General features: G+C 44.6%; 2 protein-coding genes across 6 annotated transcripts in view; one reads left to right on the top strand and one right to left on the bottom strand.

Moving 5' to 3' along the window:
- ECHDC1 (ethylmalonyl-CoA decarboxylase 1) overlaps positions 1–4,444 on the bottom strand; it is a 356,958-nt gene extending 352,514 nt beyond the window's left edge. For 2 of the 4 annotated variants that reach the window (XM_085611864.1, XM_085611863.1), the window contains exon 1: positions 4,035–4,227. Coding sequence is in view for 2 of the 4 variants with exons in the window: in XM_085611862.1 (XP_085467988.1) it covers positions 4,089–4,326 (238 nt within the window). In the remaining 2 variants the exon portion in view is untranslated. Of the gene's footprint in view, positions 1–4,034 lie in introns of all 4 variants that reach the window. The other 2 variants (XM_085611862.1, XM_085611861.1) reach the window with 2 other exon arrangements.
- LOC146820973 (E3 ubiquitin-protein ligase RNF146-like) overlaps positions 4,429–27,471 on the top strand; it is a 48,168-nt gene continuing 25,125 nt past the window's right edge. Inside the window, exons 1-2 of one of the 2 annotated variants that reach the window (XM_085611867.1) lie at positions 4,429–4,556; positions 17,065–17,209. In XM_085611867.1, coding sequence (XP_085467993.1) covers positions 17,196–17,209 — 14 coding nt within the window. In that variant the 5' untranslated portion in view covers positions 4,429–4,556; positions 17,065–17,195. The remainder of the gene's footprint in view (positions 4,557–17,064; positions 17,210–27,471) is intronic. The other variant, XM_085611868.1, reaches the window with a different exon arrangement.

Raw genomic sequence — 27,471 nt, 5'->3', positions numbered from 1 at the left:
CCAGTACCTATGGTCTAGGAGCAGTGCTCATGCAAAAACATATGGGACATGAACGTGTAGTTGCATTTGCATCACGTACCCTCAAAGGTGCAGAGGCCACGTATTTGGTCATTGAGAAAGAGGCACTTGCATGCTGGTGGGGTGTGAACTATTTCAAAACTTATATCTGGGGAACACATTTTGAAGTCAGGTCTGACCATAAACCACTTATAGAATTGTTCACCACTAAAGGAGCTGCAAAAGCAACCCCCAGAATCGCCAAATGGTTATACAGACTTCAAGGGTATGACTTCTCGTTACACTATGTTCCTGGCATTCACAATGTCAATGCTGATTGCTTATCCCGATTACCATTGGAATGTGAGGACGACGATGTTGACTCCAATGATGATTGTGTAGTAGCAAGTGTGACTAAGTCATGTGAGGGTGCCATCTCAATAGAGGAATGGAAGGATGCCATAATGAATGACTCCACTATCAAAGAGATTGTAACTAAACGGTCCAATCCCTCAGGCCCCAATTTTGTGCTAAAAAAAATTGGGGGAGTTTTGGACAGTGTGGACGGAACTGTCTGTAGTGGATGGTGTGAGGCGCAGGAGTGGAAGACTAGTAGTTCCGGTCAGCTTGCAGCCCAGGTTGCTCAAATTACTTCATGAAGGCCACGGTGGTATGTCAGGAATGAAAAGAAAGGCCAGGGAAACATTTTGGTGGCCAGGGATGGACAGGAACATAGAGGAACATGTACGGGGGTGTATGGAGTGCATGTGTAGTGACAAAACTCATCGAGTGGAGGAATCACCTATCTCATCCACCAATTTTCCAAGTAGGCCATGGGAAAAGGTGGCTATGGATATCTGCGGGCCATTTTCATCCAAGTACATTGTCAATAAGTACGCCTTAGAATTAATCGACTACCATTCAAAGTGGCCAAAGGTAGCATTTACGGGAGACATCAAAGCTTCTAATGTTATCTAATTTTGTGACCACATTTTTCGAAGGGAGGGTTGTCTAGATATGTTGGTCATGGACAATGGACCCCAGTCCATAGCGAGTGAATTCAAATTGTATCTGTTTAAAATGGGCATTTTGCACCACACCACTTCTGTTTACAATCCTAGGGAAAACGGCCTTGTTGAGAGGTTTAACAGAGTTCTGAAAAAGTGTATTCAACTATCCGAAGGGTGTGGGGGAGATTGTAAGGAAGCAGTGAAGGAAATGCTGTGGAGTTATCGAACCACACCCCACTCTGTGACTAAAGTGTCTCCATTCAGACTTCTCAAAGGCAGACAACCAGGAACTAGAGTTGCCCCAGGGTGGATGCTCATGGGTTATACTCGAACTGTGTGCAACAGAAGTTTAGAGTGTAGAGTCAAGAAACACCAGGAAAAATATGTAGGTAGACACAATGATAAGTTGAAAAGGAACCAACGTGTATTTGTTGTGAGAGATTGGGTGAGAACATATTGCATGGGAACTCAATGAAGAGGGCTATCTAAATGGTCATCACCTAAACAAATAATCAATGTTGTTGGTAACAATGTTTGGTTAAGTGATGGCAAAGTGTGGAATATTCGTAGTGTCACTTTGTGCAATGATATGGAATTACACACTTCGAAAAAGGAAACTGATGCTGGCCAATTAGAGAAAAGTGATGATGTAGGAAATGACAACAAACGTGTTAGGAGGGCTCCAAAGTGGCACAGTGATTACATAAACCATTTTCTTCTAGGGATCGTTAACAATCATATGCATTTGCATCATAAAGTGAGGTAATATTTTCTCAATGTCATTTTCACAATGTTATTTACTAATGGTATGGTCTTGTGCACATTGTCTCACAAGGGCAAAGTAGCAACGGGCAAAGTATATGTAGTGGAAAAAGGGAGAGCATTGTTGAGTTGGCGTGAACAAAAAATGTTGGGCTACATTGGACCCTAATCATCCTCAACAAGTCTTGGTCACTGAAGATATGGAGAAATGCAAATGGAGCACCAAATTTCCTAAATTGTTTTATGAAAAATTGGGTTGTCTAGAAAAAATTTGAACACCGCATCGTGCTAAAGACTAATAGCATTCCATGCGTGCATAAATCGAGAAAAGTTCCATTTACTCTCAGAGAGAAATTAAAATTAGAGTTGCAGAGATTATGCGATACGCAAGTGATCGAACCCATTGAGTCATTTGAATGGCTTAGTCCAGTAGTTCTAGCACGAAAACCTGACGGTAATTTGCGCATGTGCATTGACTTAAGAGATCTTAACCAGAACATCCTAGTTGACCGATATCCGTTACCTCACAACAATGAAATGGTGTCTTCTGTAACTGATGCCACCTATTTTTTATTGATTGACCTGTCTAATGCTTACCATCAAATTAAGCTGCATCCTACCTCAAGACACCTCACCTCATTCATCACACCTGAGGGAGCCTTTCAATGTATCAGAATGCCTTTTGGTTTGGCATCCACCTCGGCGGTTTTTCAAAGAGTAATGTGTAAGCTATTAGCGGGTTTACCCAAAGTGTTAGTTTTTCAAGATGATGTGTTAGTGTGGGGAACCAATCGTGCTGAACATGATTCTATTTTGACACAAACATTAGATAAATTGCAAAATGCAGGTTAAACCGTAGGGGTCAAAAAATGTAAATGTGGTGTCAAACAAATTGATTATTTATTGCATGGGAACTCAATGAAGAGGACTATCTAAATGGTCATCACCTAAACAAATAATCAATGTTGTTGGTAACAATGTTTGGTTAAGTGATGGCAAAGTGTGGAATATTCGTAGTGTCACTTTGTGCAATGATACGGAATTACACAATTGGAAAAAGGAAACTGATGCTGGCCAATTAGAGAAAAGTGAGGATGTAGGAAATGACAACAAACGTGTTAGGAGTAAGGGTGGGCGTAGTTCGCGAAGTAGCACTTCGCGAAGCTACGCAAAGTGAAGTTCGCACTACGCGAGCTACGCGTAGCACTTCGCGAACTGCGAAGTAACATGTTCGCACTGTGCAAGATGTTGTTTTCAATGATTGCACAGTGCGGACAAGCAACCGGCACTGTGCAATCATTGAAAATGGCATCTTGCACAGTGCGAGCTGTAGTTTTCTGCTGCTCGAGTAGATTTTTACTCGAGCTGCAGCTTTCTCAACGCGAACTGGTAGTTTCTCATCGCGAGCGGTCGCGAGCATACGCGACCCCTCGCAATGAGAAACCTGACCTTCTCGCGTTGGGAATCTCGCCGGGAGGTTTAGTTTCCATGCTCGCGATCGCGAACAAAGAAAAAGTCTCGCCAGGATGTCATTTTGCTTGCTCGCGGTCGCCAACTTGACGTTGAGGACCGCGAGCAAGCAAAAAATGACCGCAGCACTACGCAACACTACGCTAGCGCGAACTTCGCAAACTACGCGAGCGTAGCGTAGTGCTTCGCCCAGGCCTAGTTAGGAGGGCTCCAAAGTGGCACAGTGATTACATAAACCATTTTCTTCTAGGGATCGTTAACAATCATATGCATTGGCATCATAAAGTGAGGTAATATTTTCTTAATGTCATTTTCACAATGTTATTTACTAATGGTATGGTCTTAATGTTTTTTTTTATTATTCGTTTTTCGTTCTTGCTGTGATATATATATATATTATTTCTTTCTGTTATGCATTTAATATTAAGGAAGGAAGATGTGTTGTATCTTCATATGGTGGCTTTGCAACATGCTCTGCATTCTCTCCATGGATACCAGGATGTGTAGAATCCTGGTGTGTGTCTTGAGAGGAGAGCATGCAGTTGCTGAGAGAGGACGTGTCTAGCTAGGGTTTGTTCCTGTATACTTGAATAAAGCTTCTACATCAAAGCTCATCGTCTGTGCCTCTTAAAACTGATATGTATATGTTCTCATTTTCGTTGCTTGATTTTGCTCGCGAGAAAGTCTCACTCATAGTCGTTGAAATGTCACTCATTATCACACTGAAATTATGGAAATGTCACACAATTGCAATCTGAAACCTTGGCAGCTATGCATGCTCTCCTTGACACCGACCTGATCAGACACTGCACCCTGCTCAGCTGCTCTACTGATGTTAAGTGGACGCACCTGTGATTTGTCTGACGACGACGTCGCTCAATTGCAAACTGCAGGTACTCCCTGTCAAAGCAATTCTATCAAAACAACAGGCATCGAAGACTTCGGTGGGGAAAAAACACAAGACGGCCGCTAAGCCACTGGGGCGATCATTTCCGGGGTTAGAGTTCAGCTGCATGGCGGCGGATTCATCCTTTTGTAGGTAGGTTTTCTCTTTTCTTATTAATCGTATGTTTTGTGAATGACGCATTCATTGTAGCACAGGGTCATGGGATACAAAGCGAGCTTGAGTGTCACATTTTAGACAGGATCATGGGGTGCAAAGTTTTCGCTGGCTCTTTGTCTGTTTTTAGTGCGCACGCGCGAGTGCGCGAGTCCTGAGATTCGCGCGTGCGCGGTGCGTTTTGAAAGACGGCAATGGCTGGAGGGCAGCAGAGGCAGGCATCGGGGTGTGATTTAGTAGTATTCGAGAGATTGAAGGTAAGTCTCACCCAGTTCAACAGGATTTTCTTCTGTGCTAAACATTCTCCCGGTCGGTGTTGAACTTGATTATTTTGTCTCACAGTACTGGGCTGCGCCAATGCCTACGCACAGTCATATAGGCGAGCTGGACGCAGGCCGAGCGCTCCAGTCTTATGAGAGGCGCACTGAGCGGTGTGCCTTCCGGTTATGCAAACAGCAGCGCCCCTCTTATCGTACTCCAGGCTCGTCCCTATTCCTGCATGCTTCTTTCTTTGTCATATTTGCCAGTTTAAATTGGTCCTTCATTATCATACCTTAGGCGTTGTTTTTCACACCCCATTGGCCCTCTTCCTTGCCCTGGGTGGGGGAGGGGGTTCACACCTCTGCTGACACACACCAAAACGCCCTCATCAACGTGAGGCAGCTAAGCTATGGGCGATTCAGGTGAGCTAGAGAGGTCCAGAGAGGTTTGTGTTCAATGAACTTCGTAAGAGGGCTGATTCAGCTGCTCAAAGCACTAGCAGCTACTCTGCTACAATGTAATATGGGACACCGCAGCGTCGTGTGGTATTACATTAACGTCAGGAGTGTCGAGACAGTGCCCGGTTGCGGTCAGGACCTGTGAAACGCACTTTAATAGGCGGGTCAGTCCTGCCGCTGTGGCAGTTCAGGATATTATTGAATAAAGTTTTGATTGCTGGTGGCATTGGCAGCACTGGTGGCCACTGCTCCCACAGCGGCGGTTAATGGTGCGATCCGGACCTGACCCCACTGTCTAACTTGAACCTGCACTGCGGTACACTGCGGAAAATGGTCCTGCCACTGAACCCGACCTCACCAACGCTGGCTGCTGAGTGAACCAGTTGACTGTGGTAGCTGCCGGGGTGTTCCTCAGCAGCCCAGAGACCATGCAGCTGAGCCAGAATCGTGCAGCGTTACTGCAGGAGTCCAATAATGGTTGAGGCCACGGCCCGACAATTGCCAGCGGCTTGCATCGCTAAAAGTAAGTGCCTGAGTGACAGGTATCCTCTCCTAGGCTAGTTAAGATGCTAATATATAGTTTCTTTTTGCTCATAGGTAGCACCCATTCTTTCCATCATCTGACATCGATTCACACTCATTTACCCACTGCCATGCGTACATCAACCAATACAGCCATCATCCTTATTCACCCAGGTATTCATCACCCGCCTGTTTACGTGCCTTTAGGTTTGGTGTGTGTCCATACGGCTGCATACGCATATGTTTTTTGGTTGTGTGGCCAGATATTTCACACAACATAAGAAGATATTTACTAGAAAGAACCATTGCACGTGAAATAATTAGCCCAAACTTGTGCCTTTGCCAGTGTTTGTTTCTGGAGTAAGAGAGTATGTGCGTGAGGGTACAGTGTTCATTTCCATCCACTTGTTTACAGTACTTTTACTTTCTACCTGTTAAGTATTTGTTTGTGTCCTGCCAAGAAATGAAGTAGTGCAATATGTTTCCCACGTTTTTATTGCTTGATTTTGCTTGCAAGAAAGTGTCACTCATAGTCTTTGAAATGTAACTCGTAATTATTTTGAAATTATGAAAATGTCACACATGGCAGCATGAAACATTAGCTGCTATGCTGATCTGTGTACACAAATGGGCCCCCTACTGCCTTATTGTATTCACTAACATCAGCAAGGATGTCAAATTGCTGTCCACTCAGGGCAGGCTATATCTTAGCAAGGGTTGGCTGTGCCCACACTTAGCAGTTAAAAAATCGATTACTTTACTCTTTATTTCGGGGGCAGCATTTGGTACCCTACATGCCAACGGACCTGATTCAGGCAGGAAAGTCCAGATTTTTGAAGAGCAAAAATGGCTTATTTTGTCTGTCTTCCACCTGAAATCGCCTCTGCTTCAATAGGAGTCAATGTGGAAAATTAATTCCCCACTTGCATTTTTAAAGTATCCCACTTTTCTAGTCTCAAATGTTAGGATATATGTGGTATAGGGGAGTGGGGCAGCAGCATAGGTGTTTTTATTTTATTTATTTTGAAAGTTTTATAGAGCGCGAACAAAACCCAAGGGGGTATCAGAGCGCAGTACAGCGTTGTCGTCAGCAATTATACAGAACATAAAGAAGGTAATACATTAGTATCAGTGGCGCAATATAGCGCTCTTGAGTAAAACATCATACAAATAGAAAGAACCAGGATATGCAATGTGCATCAAGGAATAGTAACAAAAAGGGAGCGAGCAAAAATCAACAGTTGATGCAGTTAAAGGAGCTATCTAGGACTAGATCCAAAAGAAGAGAAAAATGTCATAGAACATCAGTGACAAATATTTCAAGATTTTGGTTATTAACAGAACACACTAACATGATCAGCGTGATTAACGTTCATTAGTAGTCTTTTGACTAATTTTTTAAAGGAAGTAGTGGAAGGATTTGATCTGATGGCAAGGAGTTCCAAATTCTTGGAGCAAGACCGGATGATCTTTTCTTTTTGAATCTTGGATGTTTCAAGAGAAGGGTGGACATACTTCTGAGGTTCCGGTTGGAGCCCTATAGCTCAAGTTTATTAGCTAGATAGTATGGGGCATTGTGGTGTATGGCTTTATGAGTCAGACAGGCTATCTCGAGTCAGAGTCTTGCTTCAATAGATAACCAGTTTAGCTGCAAAAGGTCGGGTGAAATGTGATCAAATTTCCCAGAACCCGTTAAAAGCCTGGCCGATGCCTTCAAGGTAGCTCTGAGAGGGGCCAGGCTAGCTTTGGGAAGTCCTGCGAGGGTCACCAGCCCATATTCCAATCTAGGGATAATCGGGGATTGAACTGCTGGCCTGAGATCTTCGGTGGTGCGGAATGGTTTGATTTTCTTCAGTGTGTTGAGTTGGAAATTGGCTCTCCTAGTAGTAGCACTGATGTGTGCTTGCATGTTTAGGTGTTTATCCAAGGTGATACCTAAAGATTTGGCTGAGTCTACAACGTGAGGAGTGCAGTTGAGAGCAGTTAGGTGTTTAATCCAGTCAAGGGTGCAGGTCATGCATGTCCCTTCCCCTAGAAAATAAACTTACGACCAAGTGATCTCTTCTTCTCCTTCTGCTTCTTTTACTTTTTTTTATTTTGCCGCAGATTTGTGCAGCCTCTGCAAATTCTTGCCAATATTATATTCAAAAAAACATTTTTGGCACCAGGCCTAAGCGGTCAGGGTTTCCCTACCCTGCCTTCTTATGTCTTACTTTAAAAAAATTGTAGGACTCACTGATTCCTGAGTCCTAAGATGGCTTCCACCACTTCCTGGTTCAGCTGGTGGCAGCCAATCAGATCTCAGTTTGAGATCTGTTAGCTGCGCAGTGTGATGTATACATTTTTTACCCTTAATTTCTCCAAATCTACTGAACGAATTTACACCAAAACACAACAAGCATTTGCAATGCAATCGGTCTCGCCTTTGGGGCCTTCTAATTATTTAGCCATGCAATATAGGCTGGCAGAGCCGTGGAAGAGTCAGTCATATTATGTAAGGCTGAATGAGCTGGAGGAAGTGTCAGTTATACATCAGGCCAAGCACTGATACTGTGCAGTAATACGTCGTTATTCCCACATGGTACTTACGATACCCCAGACTGAAGTCTGCAGTTAGAATGTGCTTTGCAATGAATCTGACAATGGAATCTTGGAAAAGGGCCCACCGGGTGTGTGTGGTGGCTGCCTGGGTGTGTCTGCTTATCAGTTTAGTCCACAGAATAATAATGGACAGGCCCACAACAAGCAAACTCAGCAAGTCCCAGACTTAAAACATAAACCTATCATATCGCACACCTGAGCTTACTGAGCATAGCCTTATCAATATTTGCATCATCATTTCTACTCAGAAATGATGTATGGGTTGATTGCCTCCTGGAAAGTTTTGTCGGATATTTGAAGGTCAGATGATGATTGCATGCTCTCTTTAACATTTAATATAGTACCAATACTAGGGTAATACAAACATCCAATCTGTAGGCAGGGCGCTGTTCATGTGTACTATGTAAAAGGCCAAGAATAATGAAAACAAATACCCACTAGAACTACGTTTTCTTTCTAGGAAAACGTATACATATGATGGTTCCTTTACATGTGAAGGTGGTGGGTTCTGTTTTTTAAGTTTAAATAATAGTGGAATTTAAAAAGTCTTAGTTTTCCTGGTCCTAACCTAAAACGAATGTTCATAAACATCCAGTACGACTGAGCGATATCCACGCCAGCACGAACCCACATACATCAGAGGCTTAAGAATTATAAAGATTTATCCTTTTTAACAAATCGATACGAAGACTGCAACAACAGCGTTGCTGTGTTTACATAATGATATATCTATGCTCACCTCCTATTAAAAGATTTTAATTAAACAAAGAAATTCCGAATGAGAAGTTCCTTCCTTCCTTCGGTTCCTTTATCAGCATCTACGCCTCTCAAACAAAAAGTGAGATTTTTCTCCTATATCCTGGGGCCCTCTACATCCAATAAGACTAAAACCTTACATATTTTTAAGACTAGTTTATTGGTGGCAACTCCTGACGAAGGCACTCACACTGCCGAAACGCGCGACGAAGAATTTATCTCTGCCTCTCATTGTTTTTAAATTACAATATATTTTATTGTAATATGGATTTATCTATGTTATAAATTTGATGCATTCTTAATGAAATGTCAATGTATTTGCTTTCTTGATTAAACATTGTTTATATAAAGTCACCTTTTGAACTCCTTTCTTGTACTATATTTGTATTTATGTGATTGTATGTTGCCTGGGAACTATACTTTCTATTGCATAAACATCCGGTGGTATGAATATTGTGACTTGTGTAATATCGAAGAAATCTGTTCAGCTTTCTTTTTGAGGCTTGACAAAATACATTATTACACAAGGCTATCTAGAACTGCTGGATAATTATAGCTGTAAAAAATGTCTCCCTACAATGAAGTGTTTACGTTCTCGACATTGTCTTTTATAAGAAACAGCTGAAGCAGGAGCAATGTTTTGTTCATTGGAGGTTGGTCTGCTCCTTGCCTTGACTATCCTTCCAGTCTCTTAAGGTTGATTTGGAGCATAAAGGCTGCCCTGATGGACATGCGACAGAAAACGGGTTGGATTAGGCCAGTGACTGGAACAAGTGGTACTTAGAGAAATGGCACTGGTACCCAATTTGACTAAGTGAGCTCTGCCAAAGGGAATCACGTCTCTGCGTACTAGCGGTAGATAAATATGTCCGTAAGAATTAGTTCCACAAACCCTCCCCATCTAGAAAGATAATCTAATTTCCAAGCACAGAATAACACCAGAAACGTTGGAAGATGAAAACCAGAGCTGAGGACGGCAACATCATCTCACTCACTTCAGGGTAAAGTCCGTTATTAAAGAGCTATAAACGGGAGCTGTCTCTCTTAGGGATAGATGATTCTGGGAAAATTATTACTACCAGCTGGTGAGTCGCCCCTTACCTCCAATTTAAGAATATAACGTTAGCATGCTGGCATGCTCCATCTCCAACCACCTGTGAAGTGATTTAAGCATTTACTCCCTAACATGCGAGGGCTGCTTGATGAGATTTTAAAGAAGTCAGTGACAGGTTTAATCGCCACAGAAGTGTACACACGGATATTACATGTAAGACTACAGGGATTAAACCAACGTTTTATTTGCAAAGGTAAATGGACCAGATCCATCAAAGCCTCGTGGACTTCGGTACCGTCGAACATGCCGCAGCGGCCAGGATAAGAGCCGCCTTCTTACCCATGGCGTGAGTGCGCGCATGGCAGGCACAGAGACACACAGGGAGGGTGGACCCAAGGGATGTGCAGCATCAAAATGCACTTAATGGGCAGAAAGCAGATGCTGTACACGATTAAAAATAACCCGCAAAACCACACAGGCGCCATTGCGAGCCACACATTTTAAAAAGATGCACAGGCGCCGTTACCGTCGTGCAGCGTTGGCAGAATAAAAACATACACTGTTTAAAAAACAGAGAGTAAAGAAAAGAAAGGCGCAGGCCGCTATGGGTGAACCAGGCGCCATGGTGCTTAAAAAAATACCAATGAAGTAGTTCCCAAATGAAAACATACAGCCCTGCAGCGAAACAAAACTGTACTTGGTCGGTGCTGTCTGCAATAAACAGAAGTGACGTCTGGGGAGTGCGAGCCAATGACCGAGCAAGGGAGGAGTGAGCCAATGCGAAGTGGCAGGTGGGATTACACTTCAAATACTGTTTACTTCAGGTCTTGTGACAGCGCATGCGCTGTCTAGGCTCGACCTAAAAAGCACTCTTTCTGGACCAAGATGTAGCTTTCTGTCATTTGCTGGCCCCTCTCCTTTTCTTTACAAGTAGAGGCACTGGGGAATGGGGTTCTTGGGGCCTTTTTAAAGACTAGGGAGGGAAGCTGCATGCCCCCCCATTCACTAAATCGGGCCCCAAGAGATGGGGTCCCGGGGCCGAAAGCGGCTGGGGGAGGGAAGCCATATCCCCCTCCCTTTAAAAAATAACTTTGGGCCCTGGATTATGGGTTTTCCAGGTCAAAAACGGCCTGGGGCAGAGGCCATGTGCCCCCCCCCCCTCCCCTTAAAGAAATAAACTTATGTCCCAGGGGGATGGGGGAGAATTGTGCAGGAGCTCTGCTTCATATGGTTCATCGCTCTCTGCTGCTTCATCTGATGTTGCTTATTCTCTTATTATTTTAAAATTTTAGCTGCCGATTTGTGGATCCTCCAAATTCACGCAAAAATAAAAAAGAACGTTTTTGAACCTAAGGGTCCTTGCCCTCTTATGGCTTATTTTCACATTTTTTGGGTACTCAGATTGATTCCTGAGTCCTAAGATGGCTGCCACCACTTCCTGGTTCGGGTGGTGGCAGCCAATCAGATCTCAGTGTGATATATGCCATTTTTTTTAACCTTCATTTCTCAAAAACTACTGAATGGATTTATGTCAAAACACACTCTTCCCGGACCAAGATGTAACTTTCTTGCAAATTTGGTGTAAATCCATTCAACAATTCGAGCTGTAGTAGTGTCTAAAGTTCCTGTTTAAAAATTAATGGTGAAAAAGTGATCTTGTCCCTCAAGGATCACCCTGAAACTTTCAATGGGCAAACTAGTCAAAGAGTAGCAGTTTTTTTAGAATGTTTCGTTGAGATTCGTCAAATGAGGCCAAAGTTATTAGCAAGACAAAGTATGCATTTACAATGGAAACACAAACCTAACTATAACTACCCAGTGTCGACTGCCACTGGGTAATATATATATTCTGCAGAAACGTGTCTTGGGCAAGTCCGGTTGCGTTCCCCTGTCTGGGTCGGTGCAAGTCCCATTGTGAATATCCAAAGAACGATGTGCCCATAAATTGGGGCACGAACGCTCGCACTCCAGAATTTGTTTTTCAAATCGATTTTATTCTCTGGCAACGCATTTCTACCTTGTCGTCTTCGTCATGGCCTGAGAATCAGAGTTTGTGTCACAATTTATGGGCACATCTTTCTTTGTGTGTGTGTGTGTGTATGTATATATATATATATATATATATATATATATATATATAAATTATTTTTTTCCCCACCAAAAAAAGTAAAGGTTAAGTTGATGCTATAGTTAGGTATGGTAATAATGTTACTTTGCATTAAAAAAAACCTTGGAAATTCACTGAAAAAAAACAACGGTTATAGAGATGTTATATTTAGGTGAAAATGTCAGAGCATAACATTTTAAACAAACAAAACCACTGAAATTTACCAGTTATAGTTATCTCAAGTAACTGTAACTTGTGCCCGAAAGTAATTGGAACTGGCGCCCCCACCATTCACAGTGTTGTCATCAATTATGTAATTTCAGTTGGTGCAGGGATGTTATTAATGATGTCAGACAACATGCCATGAGTGATGTACTACATGAGGTAATTAGCAGTGGCTACGACCAGGCCCTGCATCCAAACTCTTGCAAGCAGCCAACGCCACACAGACCTACGACATGTGGTTGGCTGTGGGCCAGGCCCTATGCCCAAATTCCCGCTGAGCACAAGCCATGTGTAGTAGGGGGTTGGGCACAGGGCTTGCCGGGCAAACTCCGGCAGACGTGCATGGCTGAATATAAGGGGTGTCATTTTAAGTAAGGCAGAACTACTGGCTTTGTCTTATGGTTACTAGAGATAACTAGAACTGGTGAATTTCGTTTTTCTTTAGTTCAAAACGTTGCATTGTTAATGACATTTTCACCTAACTGTAACGTCATTTTAACCTTTGTTTTTTTCCATGGAATTTTATGGTTTGCCATAAAGTAATATTTTATTACCATTCATAAAGCTAACCCCTTGCAGGCATGGAACCCTATGCCATGCAGAGCCTTTGGCCATGTGGGATGTGGGGTTGTGTTGAATTTATATGATTATTTAATAAACACTTTACAAATACTATACTTAAGAGTGGTGTTAGGATAAGCATGTAAGTAAGCTTCCCAGTAAATGCTTTCTGGATAAAAAAAAATGCTACTTGTTTGGACTTATTGTCATGCTATGGTATTCATTTATAATGTTTTTTGTATTAGGGCAGTGGTTCTGAACCTGTGGTGTGAGAATTATTGCGGGTCCGCTAGGCCTACTCAGCGTGTCCACGAGGCCTACTCAGATGGTCCACAATGGTGTTACAAAAATAAATAACTTTAAGATTAATACATTAAAATAATGAAGTATATACACCTAAAGAAGCAAAATATGGAAAAGAAATCTAGAATTTGATTGGGGAATTAAACAAAATATTACAATATTTGAGCATTTGTTTAGTATATACTTGTCTTTGTATTGTGTGTTGTTTGAAGTTCAAATCATAGAAATTGCTTAGGTTGGGGCCCTCCCGCTTCCAATAATGACTCTGGGGTCCCTGGATTCCAGTAATGATTCAGTGGGCGTAAACAGAAGTCAAAAGGTTGAGAACCACTTTATTAGGGTGTTGAGCCAATGAACAAATGAGCAAGCTCTTGCCAAGGGGAATCCACATGCTATTCCTTGTGGAAGTATGCGTCCATTGTGGGTGCGTTGATATTTTCAATGCAAAAATTGCTTGCTAAAGGGTTGCACCCCTATACACTGAGCAATTTGGTAGATCTGCATGTCCTTGGGCTCAGTTAAACTTGCAATATATGCCAATCATCTCCCAGGCTGACATTCTCTCGCCCCCCCCCCCTCACAATCATTTGGAGGGCATTTGTACAGCACAGGCACATCAAGGCCAGCTGTGGCTTTGGCGGGAGCAGCTGTCATAAACTAATGCAGCGACGTTCAGGCACCCATCCACCACAATACAATCCAGACATGTTAGCCCTGTGCCACTGGAACCTGCGCAGAGGTAATGTTGTTCTCCTTAGCTACTGGAAATGCCAGGCTGGTAGGTGGCCCCATGACACCCTCAACCAGTACTGGCATTTTAATTCAACAACGCTTTGACTGATGCCAATTTTCTGTCCAAACATGCAGTGTAAAAAGCAAAGCAACACCATCTGTAATGCAGTGTACTATTTATTATACCGTCTTAACTGTTGTGAGGAAAGTGTGATACACAATAGGGAACCCTTTTTCAGATATGTAAACTGAAGTGTGTAATTGTTCTGACTTTAGTATCCCATTTTTTGGGTAAAGTTTGAGAGCCTAGTTTCAGAAAATCAAAGATCCAGTTTTTGCACAACAATAAATCTGCTGTTGGATTCTTTGTGCAGTTCTCATCGTGTGCATGCTCAATACAGGGCTTGGTTGAGTCTTATGTGGTTCTTGCCACTGCTTGAACCACCTACATTGTGGAGGTGACTTTACATATGTGTGTGCGAGAGAGAGAGAAGTAGAAAGGATACATTGCAGCATGAAATTGAGGGCACCAACCATCTGGCTCTGTACAGAAACAGCCCCATGGAGTCTTGAGCCCATCAAGTGTGCCCATTTTGGACAGGTGCATTTTGTCTTCTCATTTCAGTTCAAATGTAAACTTTTTTGCCAATGAAAGTTGTCACTTTCTAAAGGTAAAACAGACTGTATTTTCATTTCTTTGCTTGCTAAAGATCTTTTGTTGTTAGCTGTTTTTAACTGCCCCATATATGTTAGTATATCATATTGCAGCACTACATTTGTTTTTAACAGTCGTTCTGTTCTGATGCTACTTCGAAAAACTATCACTGGATTGATGCCCCTGGGTTAAGTTCTTTCAGCTCTAATATCCTTCCATTTTCTCTATCAGTTTTGATTGCCCCCAGTATATACTCTTCTTGTGGGTGCCTCTACTGCCATTTCTATTTTGCTTCTAAGTTTACTATCTCTCAGCTTCCTGTACCTTTCCTCTTACTACCTCTTATTAAATACCAGCTCTCTTGCTACTTCTTGGCCTTCAGTATCATTCAGACCTGATCGACTTGCATCCTTACTGCCTCACCACCCTGAATTCCATTCTTTCCTTTATTCATGGGGACCTGTGTTTGTTGCTCAACAGTGTTAGAGACTCCACATTCTTGCAATCATGTTTGGAATGATCTTCTATAGATGCTCTAAGACTGGAAATAGAGAGACAGATAGTGGGATGTGAGACAATGCAGGTCTTCGGCAAACATAGGCATGAGAGGGGTTCATGCGTTGGGGGGGCTTTGGAGTTGCACGTGTCGTTGGAGTGGCACAGGATAATGGAGATACTGGTACAACCTTTCTTGCTTAAATTGCCCATTTCGTCTACCTCTGTTGTGTGTGCTAACAACTCAATGTACTCTGCTTTTTAAGTCTTATCTACATTTTATTGTTCAATTCAAAGGTGGGGTCACTGTTCCTGGGAAAGGAAAGAAGAAAGGGTATCCAGGTTTTTGGCAAAACGTAGGTGACAGCCAGTAAGACTCTCTCTTGTTGCCCTCACACATCCCAAGAGATGTCATGCTTCATCATCGGGCATTTGCTCCTCGTCGGGCTGGCGCTGCAGTGCCCTACGGGTCCCCCAAAGGGTCACTTTAGCGGAGATCTTTTGATTATTTACACCGTTAGATGAGTGCGAGGGATGTCTTGGTGGGGTGATTCAGGGAAATGACTTAAACCTTTAATATATGGATTCCCCTATCAGGTTAAAGAGAAAATGTTTTAGGCTTGGTGCTACTGGAGGGTTTTCAATATGCCTTCGTAGCTTAGTACAGTCTATTGTTGTAAGACCTCCTGGTGACCATACCAAAAACTAACCTTGGACTCAGAGCTGGGCTGTTATCATTGGTTGGCTTTCTTGTCATTCTCATTTGCTTGCTTGCTTACTTATTCAATGCCTTTCTCGTCTTGTTTGCCCTTCCCCTGGAGCATAGCTTCTTTACCATACTTTTCATTGGATGACTTGTATCCTTCAGAAAACTGTTTTTTTTCTTTATGCACTTCATAAGAAAGAAACATTTCCTGCTTTCTTCTTCATGTTATCCTTTCCCCTCACATGCCCTAACCCATGTGCCTCGTGTTGCTCTCTCTTCATCCCACGCCCAGCTTATCCATAATTTCCCCCCACCAGGGCTTTAAAAAAAAAAAAAAAAAAAGGTTTCTATTCCCCCCCCCTTTCCACCTCAAGTTCCTTAATTTTCATGTTTTCCACACAGCTTGCAATTTGTATGACAGTCTGAACTAAACCATGATCTGTTCTGGAACTCCACCATATAATAAAAACAGCAATCACATTTGGCTTCACTGGTCCAGGTCTGACGTCAATTACACATGATGGCCAATACAACAATTTTAGTGAACCAAGGTTTCATGCCAACAGGGACGATGATGATGTAGTTCCATTATTCCCTGAATCTTTGTCCTAGTACAATTCCTTATCACTACATTGAAAATACTGGGTAGATGTTCTTGAGAGACACATGTGTAAATGTAGATCGTATTGCCCACTACCTTGCTCTGCCGGTTTTGTCTTAATGGTTGATCAGAAATAAAGTCATTGTATTTTTTTTATGTTTGTGTTCCAGTAGCACTGGATTGCTCTGTAAGTTAAGGGCTTAACAGTGTTCAAAGTGGGAAATGTTCGATTTATTTAAGCTTTCGCACATCGTGCAGTTGTTTCCACACCAGAAGTTAATTGTATGCTTAGTCTCTGCCGCATGTCTCCATCTGCACCTCTACAAGCATGGGGTTCAAGTGATGCTTGGTTGGATACACTATACTTATAGCATGATGAACTAATGTTTTATACTAATTCAGTTTTAGGGAGAATTGGAATTGGCCTGGTTGCTGTAAAATGTCTTCATGTTAACTTCAACTTCGCTCTTCTTCTATACCATCTACCTTTTAGGTCCGGCAATACTGGGTTATGTGTTTGGTCAATTGTTTTACTTCCATTGTTCACCCTTGCCAGATAACCTCTTACTATGATTCAAAATATATCACCCATGACATTAGCAGGAATAAACCAATACAGCATGAATAAATTCTAGATTCTATTTTTTATTGGTTGAACAACTCTGTTAAAGATCAAGGCAATCTTGCATTACTGTAACAACCTGAAAGGTGACATCGTTCATTTGCAGGTGACAAGAATTCAAGAAAGAGACTGGAAAACTGTAATGGCTGTGTGAAGGATGTACTCGTCTCTGAAGTACCTACTAAGAAGAATGGGGCCATATCATAACCTCTGGACGTAATAACATCAAATTACATCATGGGAACGTGCAGGTGGGTTTTCACACATTTTCTCTAGGAAGATGAGCTTATCCTATTCTGGGACTGTAATGGCCTTTTGTAAAGTTACTGGTTGACTGTCCTTGTCATGCTAATGCACAAGAAAACCCCCAAATGAACCTGTGCCGCACCCCTCTGGTAGTTTAGCACAGAGCAGTCAGGCTTAACTTGGAGGCAATGTGTAAATTACTTGTGCAACACTTCAAACAGTAACACAATGATTGTTGCGTCGACGATGAGGATCCTGACAAAGAGGGCTTGCGATCCGGAGTCTGGGAAGTGTTGCGCAGTCAGTTGATGCGGAGTCCGTCGCCGAAAACTGCGAGGGCCTGTGCCAAAGAGGGGTTGCATAGCAGGGGTTCTCAAGTCAATGCGGGCTGTGGTGGCAGTGTGAGTCTTTGCGATGGATCCAATCCACAAAGTAGTGGAAATGCGGTGGTTTTGCATGGGGGTGCACTGTGCAGCAGCGGAGATGCTTCAGTTCCACTGGATCCACAGAGCTGGCAAAGCACTTTAAGCCGGGTTCTAAGGGTCCAGGACTGGTGTGGCACCACTTGGCAGGGTAAACTCGCAGATGGCAGAGTCCAGGTGCAGAAGCAAGGTTTTGGAAGCCTGTGTATGTCCCTGAGGCTTCAGATCAGGATAGGTTGAACAGATTTTGAAAACAAAAAACCAGGACATAAACCAAACATGGAAGAAGGACTGCAATTTTACATTGGCACAGAATTACTTTAATGACAGTGTTCATCAACACAAACACAGACAAGGTACTAAGGGACTAAATTAAATGCAGACTTGAAACCCAGCCTCCTGTGTGTTAATTAAGTTGCTTTCTTTTAAGAACTGCTACCTCATCCTAGCTCAGAAAGCATATTAATGCATCTTCCCCTACTTACAGTCATCCCTTTCTGAAAACCGTCACGTGTGTGAAATTTGCCGGGGCAGCTGGTGAAAAACTGGGACTTTCCCGGCAAACCCGGCATGCACTCTCACCCTAGATCAGGAGTCTAACCAACTAACCCTTAGAGCAGAAGTCTTCAAACTGTGGGGCGCGACCCCCAGGGGGGTCGTGGAGTGATAGAAAGGGGTCGCACATTCCCGGGCACTCTGAAGGATTTTTCAGAAAATAAAAAGTCAAGTGTCTCAAGGCTGCTGTGGTCGTGTTCCGTGAAGCACCCAGTTTATTCAGTGTTGCTGTTTACTATTGTACTCTCCGCTTTGAATGAAGCTGCTTTTTTTCCCGTGTTTTGGTTGTTGATAGAGGTTTATTTTCAGAGGACGTGTGAGGAATGACCGGAAACAAAAGTTTGCATTTTGATATTTTTGACCATTACACAAATAAGACGTTTAAAAAAAAAAAAAAAAAAGTTTGTTGTGGAATTTTTGTCATTGTTGTAGGTTGAGCTAGTGTTCGTGGGAGTGGCGGAGAGGCCCCTCTACGTTTTTAACCAACTGTTGCTAAAGTGACCGTGCCGAATGAATTGTTATCTGGTACCTAAATAACATTTCCGTAACCCAAATGGGACGTTTCATTAAATTGGGAATGACGTTTCATTAAATTGGGAATGACGGTATGCTGGATACGTGTAGATTGCACACAAACTTGCAGGGTGTGCTTAATTCTGCAGTTTTCCCATTTTTTTTTTCGGCTCAACAGATATTGTTTCCTTTCTGCTGAAGTGCAGTTTTTTTATGCTTGTAGGTGCGCCCCTACCAAATGCAACTGGTGTCTTCCTTTCTGCATCAATACAGGGGTCAAATATGTGAAAATAGCATAGGTGAAAGCGAGACCCCAAGTCTCCAAGTCAAGGACCATAGAAATTAGGCCGAAAGTCCAGCAGAAGTCTGAGGCAACAGGCAGTGAGTGGCCACATGGAAAGCAGGCTCTTGAAACCAGTGTCAGGCAGTGCTGACCGCTTGCAGTTCTGTTCCTGTGCAGTAAGTGCCACACTCCTCTCTGCCCCCACGAATACTTAACTGCTTTTACTTCCTCAGGGAGTTTAAATGCAGAAAGTGTGCATTCGTGTTTGTCTGCAGCCGTGGTAGCTTTTGTACAGCCAGGCGGTGCTTAGCTTGTCCCTGTCAATGCTTGTCAGAGCTCCGTGGGATCTCTTAAACATCCTTGTTATGCTAATGTATATAGTTGCTTTCAGTGAGGTGTCGACTCTTCCCAAATAGTTCTGTTTGATTGCTATTACCCTTGACTTTGTCCTTTTCTTAGAAAAGATTGATGCAACATGCAATTTACAGACAACACTGTGCAAAGTTACTCGCAGAAATATAAATCCAGAGCTTTGTCTATGGTGTTTAATATTAGAGAAGCGGATATCCACACAATGGCTGATGTGTGCAATGTTTGAGTTGGAAAGTTGGGATCAAAATCTCAGCTTTCTTGCTGGATCAGATTGTGTGATTTTGGGCAAATCACTTTACTTGGCTGCCATCACATTTGAGAGCACTTTTAAGTCATTCAGCTGAGAGCGAGTACTAACCAGATTTATTAGACAATAATAATACTACTGTATACTAAAATTATTCTGCTTATTTAGTCATGTGGGCACGCCAAATTGACTTGTCTCCTTGTTAAACTAATAACGCAACCACGAAGGCATGATGGGCTTCATGAATGTTCATGTTTAAAAACGATTACCTTTATTAAATGTAATTTAGTACATCAGTATGATCTAATGTACTCCGTGATGGACAGGGAACCCAAAACAGCCCAAGTTGTTTCGATTCTAGCTACAAATTGCTACAAGTGAACATAGTGAGCAAGCCTGACATTCTCAAGGTCATTAATGGGGGGAAAAAAGGTTCTCTTCCCAGGAAGTGTGGGAAACAATAGGACAACACAGTGCATTTTAAGCACATTCTTCTAAAAGTTATATCTGTCAGTAAAAAAATTGTGTGCCCAGTACAAAACACTTGAGGCACAAATCGGGATTATATATTGGGTGTGCAAATTGGCTGCAGTGTGACCCACGGGGTGTGGGGCACTTACACAATTCCTATTTTAAGAGATTTCACTAGTGTTTTTCAAATAATCGAGGGGCGACCACCTTCGTAATGGCTCTACAGCAGGGGTCTTCAAACTGTGAGGCGTGACCTCCAGAGGGGTCGTGGAGTGATAGAAATGGGGTCGCACATTCCTGGTCACACTTCTGCCTATTATTCTTTCCATTTGTAGTGTGCTACTGTTACCTAAAGGTGTCCTAGGGCTAATAACCATCTGCTGCCTAAAATGGCAAATGAGAAACACTCAGAAGGGGAAGGAAAATCAGCCAATGGATGGAAGGGAAGGGGTGGGAGGAAAGAGGCGTGGGTAAACTGCTTAACTCTGCACAAGACCGCCAGGGTTTTAAGGGACCCTTGCTGCTCCTGGCTAGGGCCAGGTGAGCTTTTAATGTGGCAACATGTATTCCTGCGGAGTGAAGGCCCTTCACAAATGTTAACTAGACCTCTTTCTGTTGTTTATTGCGGTATTTTGGTTATAAACTGGTACTGACGAGGTGAAATCTTTCCTCAGGGTCACTGTGTGTAAAAAAAATTCAAAATGAAGCAATACTATACCAAAATATGCGGCATCACAAAGCATTATTTAAATTTTCTTACCACACAATTTAGTCGAACCTGCCGCATAATTAGGTCCTCTTAATGCCAATAGGCTTGTCTGTAGGTTTAGAAATTTTTGTCAGGAGGGGGTCCTTTCTCCTGAAACTTCTGACAGGGGGGTCTCGGCATCCAAAAGTTTGAAGATCTCTGCCTTAGAGGCACTCTGGGTTCTTGGTTCAATGCAGGCCTGGTTCTTCTCACCCAGGCAGCTGGCAGAAGTCATCAGGTCAGCACATCAAAGCAGGAGACCAGCAGAGTGCATACCAGCAGTCCTCCTTCCTGGAAGAGTATCCTCGGGTCCAGAAGTGTTCTGAAGAGTTAGTCTAAAGTATTTATACCTTGGTGCTGTGGTTCTGGAAGGTCGGAGAAGCTTCTAGACAGTTGCTTTAAAGTAAATGTATGCAAATGTATGCGTCTTGTAAAGCGCACTGCTGCCCTGAGGCGTCCTGGCGCTGTAGACCGCTGGGGAACCCGTCCTGGCTATCCCTGTGAGATGGTCCCTCCTGGTTATCTCCAAGGTGAAACCAGGCATCCCCAGCGAATGTGGGGGGCCGTTGTGGAGATGAGGCAAGCTAATGCCCAGAGTTGCCGAGTGTGATCCCTGGTTAGAGTAAGCACCGAGGCGAGAATTATCGAGTCCGCTGGCCCTGGTCCATGACCCTGCCGCGTCGGGAATTGAACCCTGGTCCCGGGCCGTCCTCTGCTTCCGGGTCTGCTGCCTCTAACCAGTGAGCCACACCACTCCACTGTACCACTCCAAGTGTATGGAATTTCCTGCCTCCCCTCCCCTACCCTGGCTCTAAGCTGATTGAAGTGACAATGCTGGGTCATTGGGCCTTTTGTGTAAAGGCAGAGGACAGGTGTAGGAAAGTAGGATCTGCTTCTTATGGTTACCCCCACTTTTTGCTAAATGTGATACTGTTTAGACTAGTCTGACTGGGATCTTGCTAATCATGACCCCAGTCTATCTGCTTTCTCCCTAAACTATTATATTATGTACTTTGGTACACTCCAGATTGGATACTGGGGTACCCTTGTCAGTCCCCTGTATATGGTACCCATGTACCCAGCGCATAGGTACCCCAGGAGCCTCCCATGGGTTGAAGCACGTATTATTCCACCCATGAGAGGCCATGCAAAATGGAACCTACAGGCCGCCGTGGCAGCCTGTGTAAGTTGGTGCATGCACCACTTACTTAAGATATGGGTTTACTATATCTAAGGGTCACTGCACTTAACCTATGTCATCCCTCTAGCAGACCGTTACAATCCTGATGGCAGGGTGCCTGATGCGAAGTGAGAGGGTGCCACTATTGGAGCAGAACACCCCTTCAGCTTACAGAGTCCATTCTCCCGGGTTGTCAGTTCATCAGCCATTTACCTCATATAGAGTGGCATTATGTGACCGCGTGATGACCAACTCTAAAATGGCTGAAAGTAACCCTATCATGTTTGGTGTCAAACATTGTGGAATCATACCCCAACGGTGTGGGAGGTATGATTTCATCCCTCCGAAGCGTGCTTACTTGGGTTCCTGGTCTTCCCGGTAACAGCCTTCTAGTCACGGGCAGCACAGAATGGTAGCTGCCGACCAGAGACACATTTCTGCCCTCCTGCTGCTGAGCCAAGCTCGAGACAGAACAATATGCATCCTGTCACAGAGAGGTGTGACCACCTCCCAGACAGAATTTAGTATATTAGGGCTTGGTGTGCTTGCCAGCATCCGAAAGTCTGAATGAGGGGCATATTCAGTGACCCTGTGCATAGTCCAGCTCAAACCAGTCCTTGGAGCTGTTGGCTCCTGCTTGGGCGCGAAACTGGACAGAGGACAAGGAAGTAACCTTCCCACTGTCCAGACCCTCCCCTGGGAGGGTCCCCTGAATCTGTCCAACCCTCTCCCATGGGTACAAAAGGAACCTTGCTGTAGGACCCTACATTCGATGTGGACAAGATTCTGAACCAGAAACCTCAGAACTTCGACCGTCTGGACACGCTGGACTTCGTTTGGGCCCGACTTAGTCTCCCTCTCAGTCAGAAGCAGCGTCTGTGCACCATACAGGTTCCGTGCAGGACCTGTGGCGCGTCAAGCACAACTGAAGAGATCTCCCTTGGAGTGAAGGAGTCCCTCCCTGCATTTGCAGGGACCGCAAAACTGCTGTCCGGTCTGCTTACCCTGAGCTCCTACGGACTCCGAAGGCCTCAACAACACAGGAGGTGGGTTCCTACGTCCCTCAAGGTCCGAGCTGCCCTCTCACTAAGTTTTGAGATCCGAATCCCTTGTGGGGGTTGCAATACCCAAACCCCTGTGCACTGCGTACATTTGCAAGTGCATAAGCTTGTTACCATTTCCCTAACAAGTGCATTGGGTTCCAGGTAGCCCCAACATCTGGCACCATTTCCTACCAAGAACTCCGGCCTCCTCACACCGAGTGCTCCGTTGGCCGCTGTTTGGTGAAAGTGCTCGAGGTCCTCTCGCGACTCCTGTGCCTCCGGCCTGTGGGTCCATTTGAGGGACAACTTTGCTTTTCTTGGGCTCTCCTGGTTGCTCCAGGCCTGCCCTGACTCCCCTGTGTTTGGTGAGTCTCCTGGACCTTGTTGATCCGAACCTTAACCAACCTTGACCTTCAGCTTGGGATGCCGTTGCCAAGGCTTATTGGTGCTCCCGCCGCACACCGACCTCTCAGCACTCAACAGCCTTCGTAGGACAGCTCGTATCCGGCTCCTGGTCGTCCTTGATGTCTCCTGGTCCCTGTAGCTGCGGAGTCAAGAACTCCATCACACCTGAAGCACCCGACATCGGTGGGAATTAGTCTACCGAGCCCTTGGTCACTCCTGAGTGACCCAGACTCTGTTCCCTCTGCTTTCAGGTACTCCTCAACAAGAATCCACCTTTGGATTCTGACGGATACTTTTCTTCCTTCCAACAGCGGCTCTTCGAAGTCCTTCATTTTGTTCGATGGCAGTTTCCGACGCCACTTCAGACACATGCACCCAGCTTCCCTGGGTTAGGTAACTCTAGTACTCCTGTATCCACGGGTGGGGTGGCTCTCCAACCTAATAACTTACAAAGGGTTTCTTTGAAGTCCACTGGGAAAGATCCTTAAACTCTAAAACTTCAACCGAGACGTTCCCATAGAATTGTACGGAGCACGAGGTTGTATTCCAACACTGCAGCCTTCCTCCGTGGGGTCCCTACCTACTCACCCTGGGTGGTTCCTTAGGGTTCAAGCGGTTCTACAACCTCTAGACACTGTCGTGACTCGAGTGGGGGTTCTTATACCTATTTTAGTACATGGTTTGGTCCCCCTTGGGGCCCACTGTGTTTTATTGCTATTTACTATAATTTCTGTGCTAAAGTATTGTGTGCTTTGTGATTATCTCTGTGTAGGAGATACTGTGTTGTACTAGATAGTAGTTATAAAAATATGTATTTATTAATATAACACTATGTGGTTCTCCTTTCATTTACCCAATACTATATGGTTACATTCTGGTAAAACAAGCTGCTTAACATTCCTTCAAGACTGAGCCTGAAGGCTGCTCTCCACAGCTACCACTTGGATCGTTTCTAAGATTATCTTTGACCTCTAAAATCACCATAAGGGTCGTTTGGATTGGTTCAGGGTGCCCACTTTAATTAGTGGACAGCATATACCAGGCCAACTGCTCACATTGGGGGCAGCGGTGGGATTCAAGCCTGCATTGTTTTACCAGATAAATCTTTGTATTGATGAACTGAAAAACCTCTAGTACTATGTACATATAATACTAGCTTAGAATAAGTAAGTTCTACTGAACTTAAGGTTGGGTAAGTCAAGGGTCTAGCACACCCTTTCTCCAACCTCAGAGTTTAGGGTCAGATGTATCCAAGAATAGTTTTGCGTTTTTTTTTTATTTTTTATTTTTTTTGTTTTTTTTTAGAATCGCAAAACTATTCTCGACAGGTGCAGGGGAAGCCTCCCCAGGCACGACGGAACCCCGTCCCGGGCCTTTGGCAGAGCGGCAAGCCGGACTGGAGCAACCGACCCGGGCCCCTGGATCCAGCCGGGGCTCCCTGGCCTGGGCGCGCAGGGGAAGCCTCCACGGGCCTGCGGGACCACATCCTGGGCACCCTGCCATGCGGCAGGACCGAGGACAGAGCCTGGGGTGGTGATGCTGCCCTCCCCGGGAACCTCAGGAGGGGGAGTCTCCCCGGACCCGGCAGAACCCAGTCTCATGCCCCATGGTGGAGCGGCAGGCCGTGAGACTGAGCCCGGGGCTCCTGGACTCCGTGTGGGCTCCCGGGCACAGGAGATGCCTCCTCGTGCCCTGGGCACCACACCATACGTTTGCACAAGGGATGGAGCCCCGGCCTGGGGAACATCCTGGCCCATCCAGATGCCAGCTGAGGACTGCCTGGTCGAGAGGGGTTCCGGAGTACCCTGTCCCTAGTAATCCAGAGGAAGGGTATCTTCCCCCCCCCCCCTCCCCTCCCTTTCTGGTAAGCCGTGCGCACCGCGAGACTGAGTGGACCCAAGGCACGGACGTGCCCGACCTCCTGGAGCCCTGGATGGGATCGGGGAGGCAAATGATCCCTCGTAGGGACTTCCAGGGCAGCCTGGCCATCTGGTCGCCCCATTGGAAAGCATTGCGTGCGACCAGATGGTCGAGGTGCAGTGCTTAATTTGGCACTTATTTCTCGGGGCCCCGGTCTACACTCTCTAATCTACTCTACACACAATTTTTATATCGGGAATGTAATAACATTTATGCGTGCTGCTCCCTAAGTTGAGAGTAGGGTCCCAGTCTCCCCTGTGAAGTGTTTATATCGTACGTGACTGTGCGCGCATAAAATATTTCAAATGGGATGTTGGCTGCCCGCCTTATTTTGAGCCACGAATTACTGCCAGAAAGTGAAACTGCCTGGATCCCTGCCTTGGCTTAGCGTAGGTCACCGTCACATGTTGCAGGTCACATCCCATTTTGCAATCATTCATTGGTAGCGCACTAGCCTAGTGCACTGCCAATGAACAATTGCAAAATATAATAGTAGTCTGGCACAGGTACCTCCTTGGCGAATCGTCATGTTTGGGCCCAGAGTCAGACCAATGAGCAGTGTTTTCATCTGCGGCCCTCCCAGTATACTGCAGCTACAGTATTAATTCATCACCCGACGACCAAAGCAACCATCAATCGTGCAGCAGACATCTTGCGCAGATTATTTAAAACTAAAAATGCTGTCCCGCAGTCCCAGTAAGTAAGGGCTATTTTTATGCTAATTACGGTTTTGTAGTGCAGGGCACACGGCTGCAGTTCTTCCTCCAATGCTGCTGGCTTTGAACTTTTGTGGAAAAATACATCTTTCTTTAAAGTTAAAAGTCAGCAGCAGTGGAGGAAGAACTGCAGCTGTGGGCCCCGATCTATAAAACGTTAGTTTGCATAATGAGCCAATTCAATGCTTTGTAGATAAATACAGCACTGAAGGTTACACAGCTGATGGCAGAAAAACAAGACTACCTGAATGTAAATTTTGCCTGGAGTGGCACGTTCTGGTAGGGTTGTTTTTCTGCCATCAACTGTGTAGTATTCAATGCTGTATTTGTTTACAAAGTATTGAAGTGGCTCATTATGCAAAATTACGTTTTATAGTGCGGAGTCTAAGGCTGCAGCTCATCATCCACTGCTGCTGGTTTTAACTTTGAAGAAATATTTATTTTGCCTCGAGTAACACCAGTAGTGGTTACTGCCAATAACAGTTGGTGGGGCAGTGGGGGTGGGAGGGGAATAAATTAATAAAAAAAACAACAACAAAAAACTAAAATAACTTACCTGCAACTGCTGCTGCCGGCCGCCGCCTCAATGCTTCTCTGCTCCCCTCCCACCCAATCACGACGCTGCTCTCACATGAGAGCAGCGTTGAGCAGTGCATTCTCAAACACTTCACAATTGTATTGATTGACTGCAGACTCTGCAGTATTGCATGTCCCAATGCCCATTGCAATAGAAACAAATTAAGGGCTCAAGAATGTGTGATGCAAAGAACTACAGTTACCACAATGCAATGGAATTGAACAGCTTCTAACAAGCAGAGCTATCATAAACACGTTTTACCTCTGCTGTGTCTGCACTAATTGGTGAAATAATCAGATTATGGTTTGTTTAGAATGGGAGTTGTATGGCCCTATCACTTGTGAATAGTGCTCCCTCCGGTATGAGGGGAGGCCTTTTTCAGAGCGCAAGACTCCTCTCTTCTGCTTCTGCATGGGGACAGGTGAGAGTAACTAAATCTTCTCAACCTAGATCCCTGATCGTGCATGTTTTCAGTCAGTTGGATGTTTAGGGACCGGCTATTATTAGAAAACTGGCAAAGAAAGGGAAGCTTTAATGAGCAGTGACCCACCAGACTAAAGTATCTGGAGGCTACAAGCCAGACTGGGCCATAAGGACGGGGATGTTGCACATGCCAGGCTGGAGTGTAGGGGGCCACAAACTAGACTGGGACCCAAGGAGGTACAAGCACACTCTGACTGAAGGGGGTTTTACAAGCAAGACTGGAGTGGAATGGGGCAGAACCCAGACAGCTGTGCGAAGGGGTTGCACGCCAAACTGGAGTGTAAGGGAGCCACATGCACATCTGAGAAATACGTGGGGCAAGGGCCTGATCG

The sequence above is a fragment of the Triturus cristatus genome, chromosome 6, assembly GCF_964204655.1.
Source record: "Triturus cristatus chromosome 6, aTriCri1.1, whole genome shotgun sequence".
Classification (NCBI taxonomy): Eukaryota; Metazoa; Chordata; class Amphibia; order Caudata; family Salamandridae; genus Triturus; species Triturus cristatus.
The sequence above is the reverse complement of the archived record's forward strand: the minus strand, read 5'-3'. Positions and strand labels throughout refer to the sequence as shown.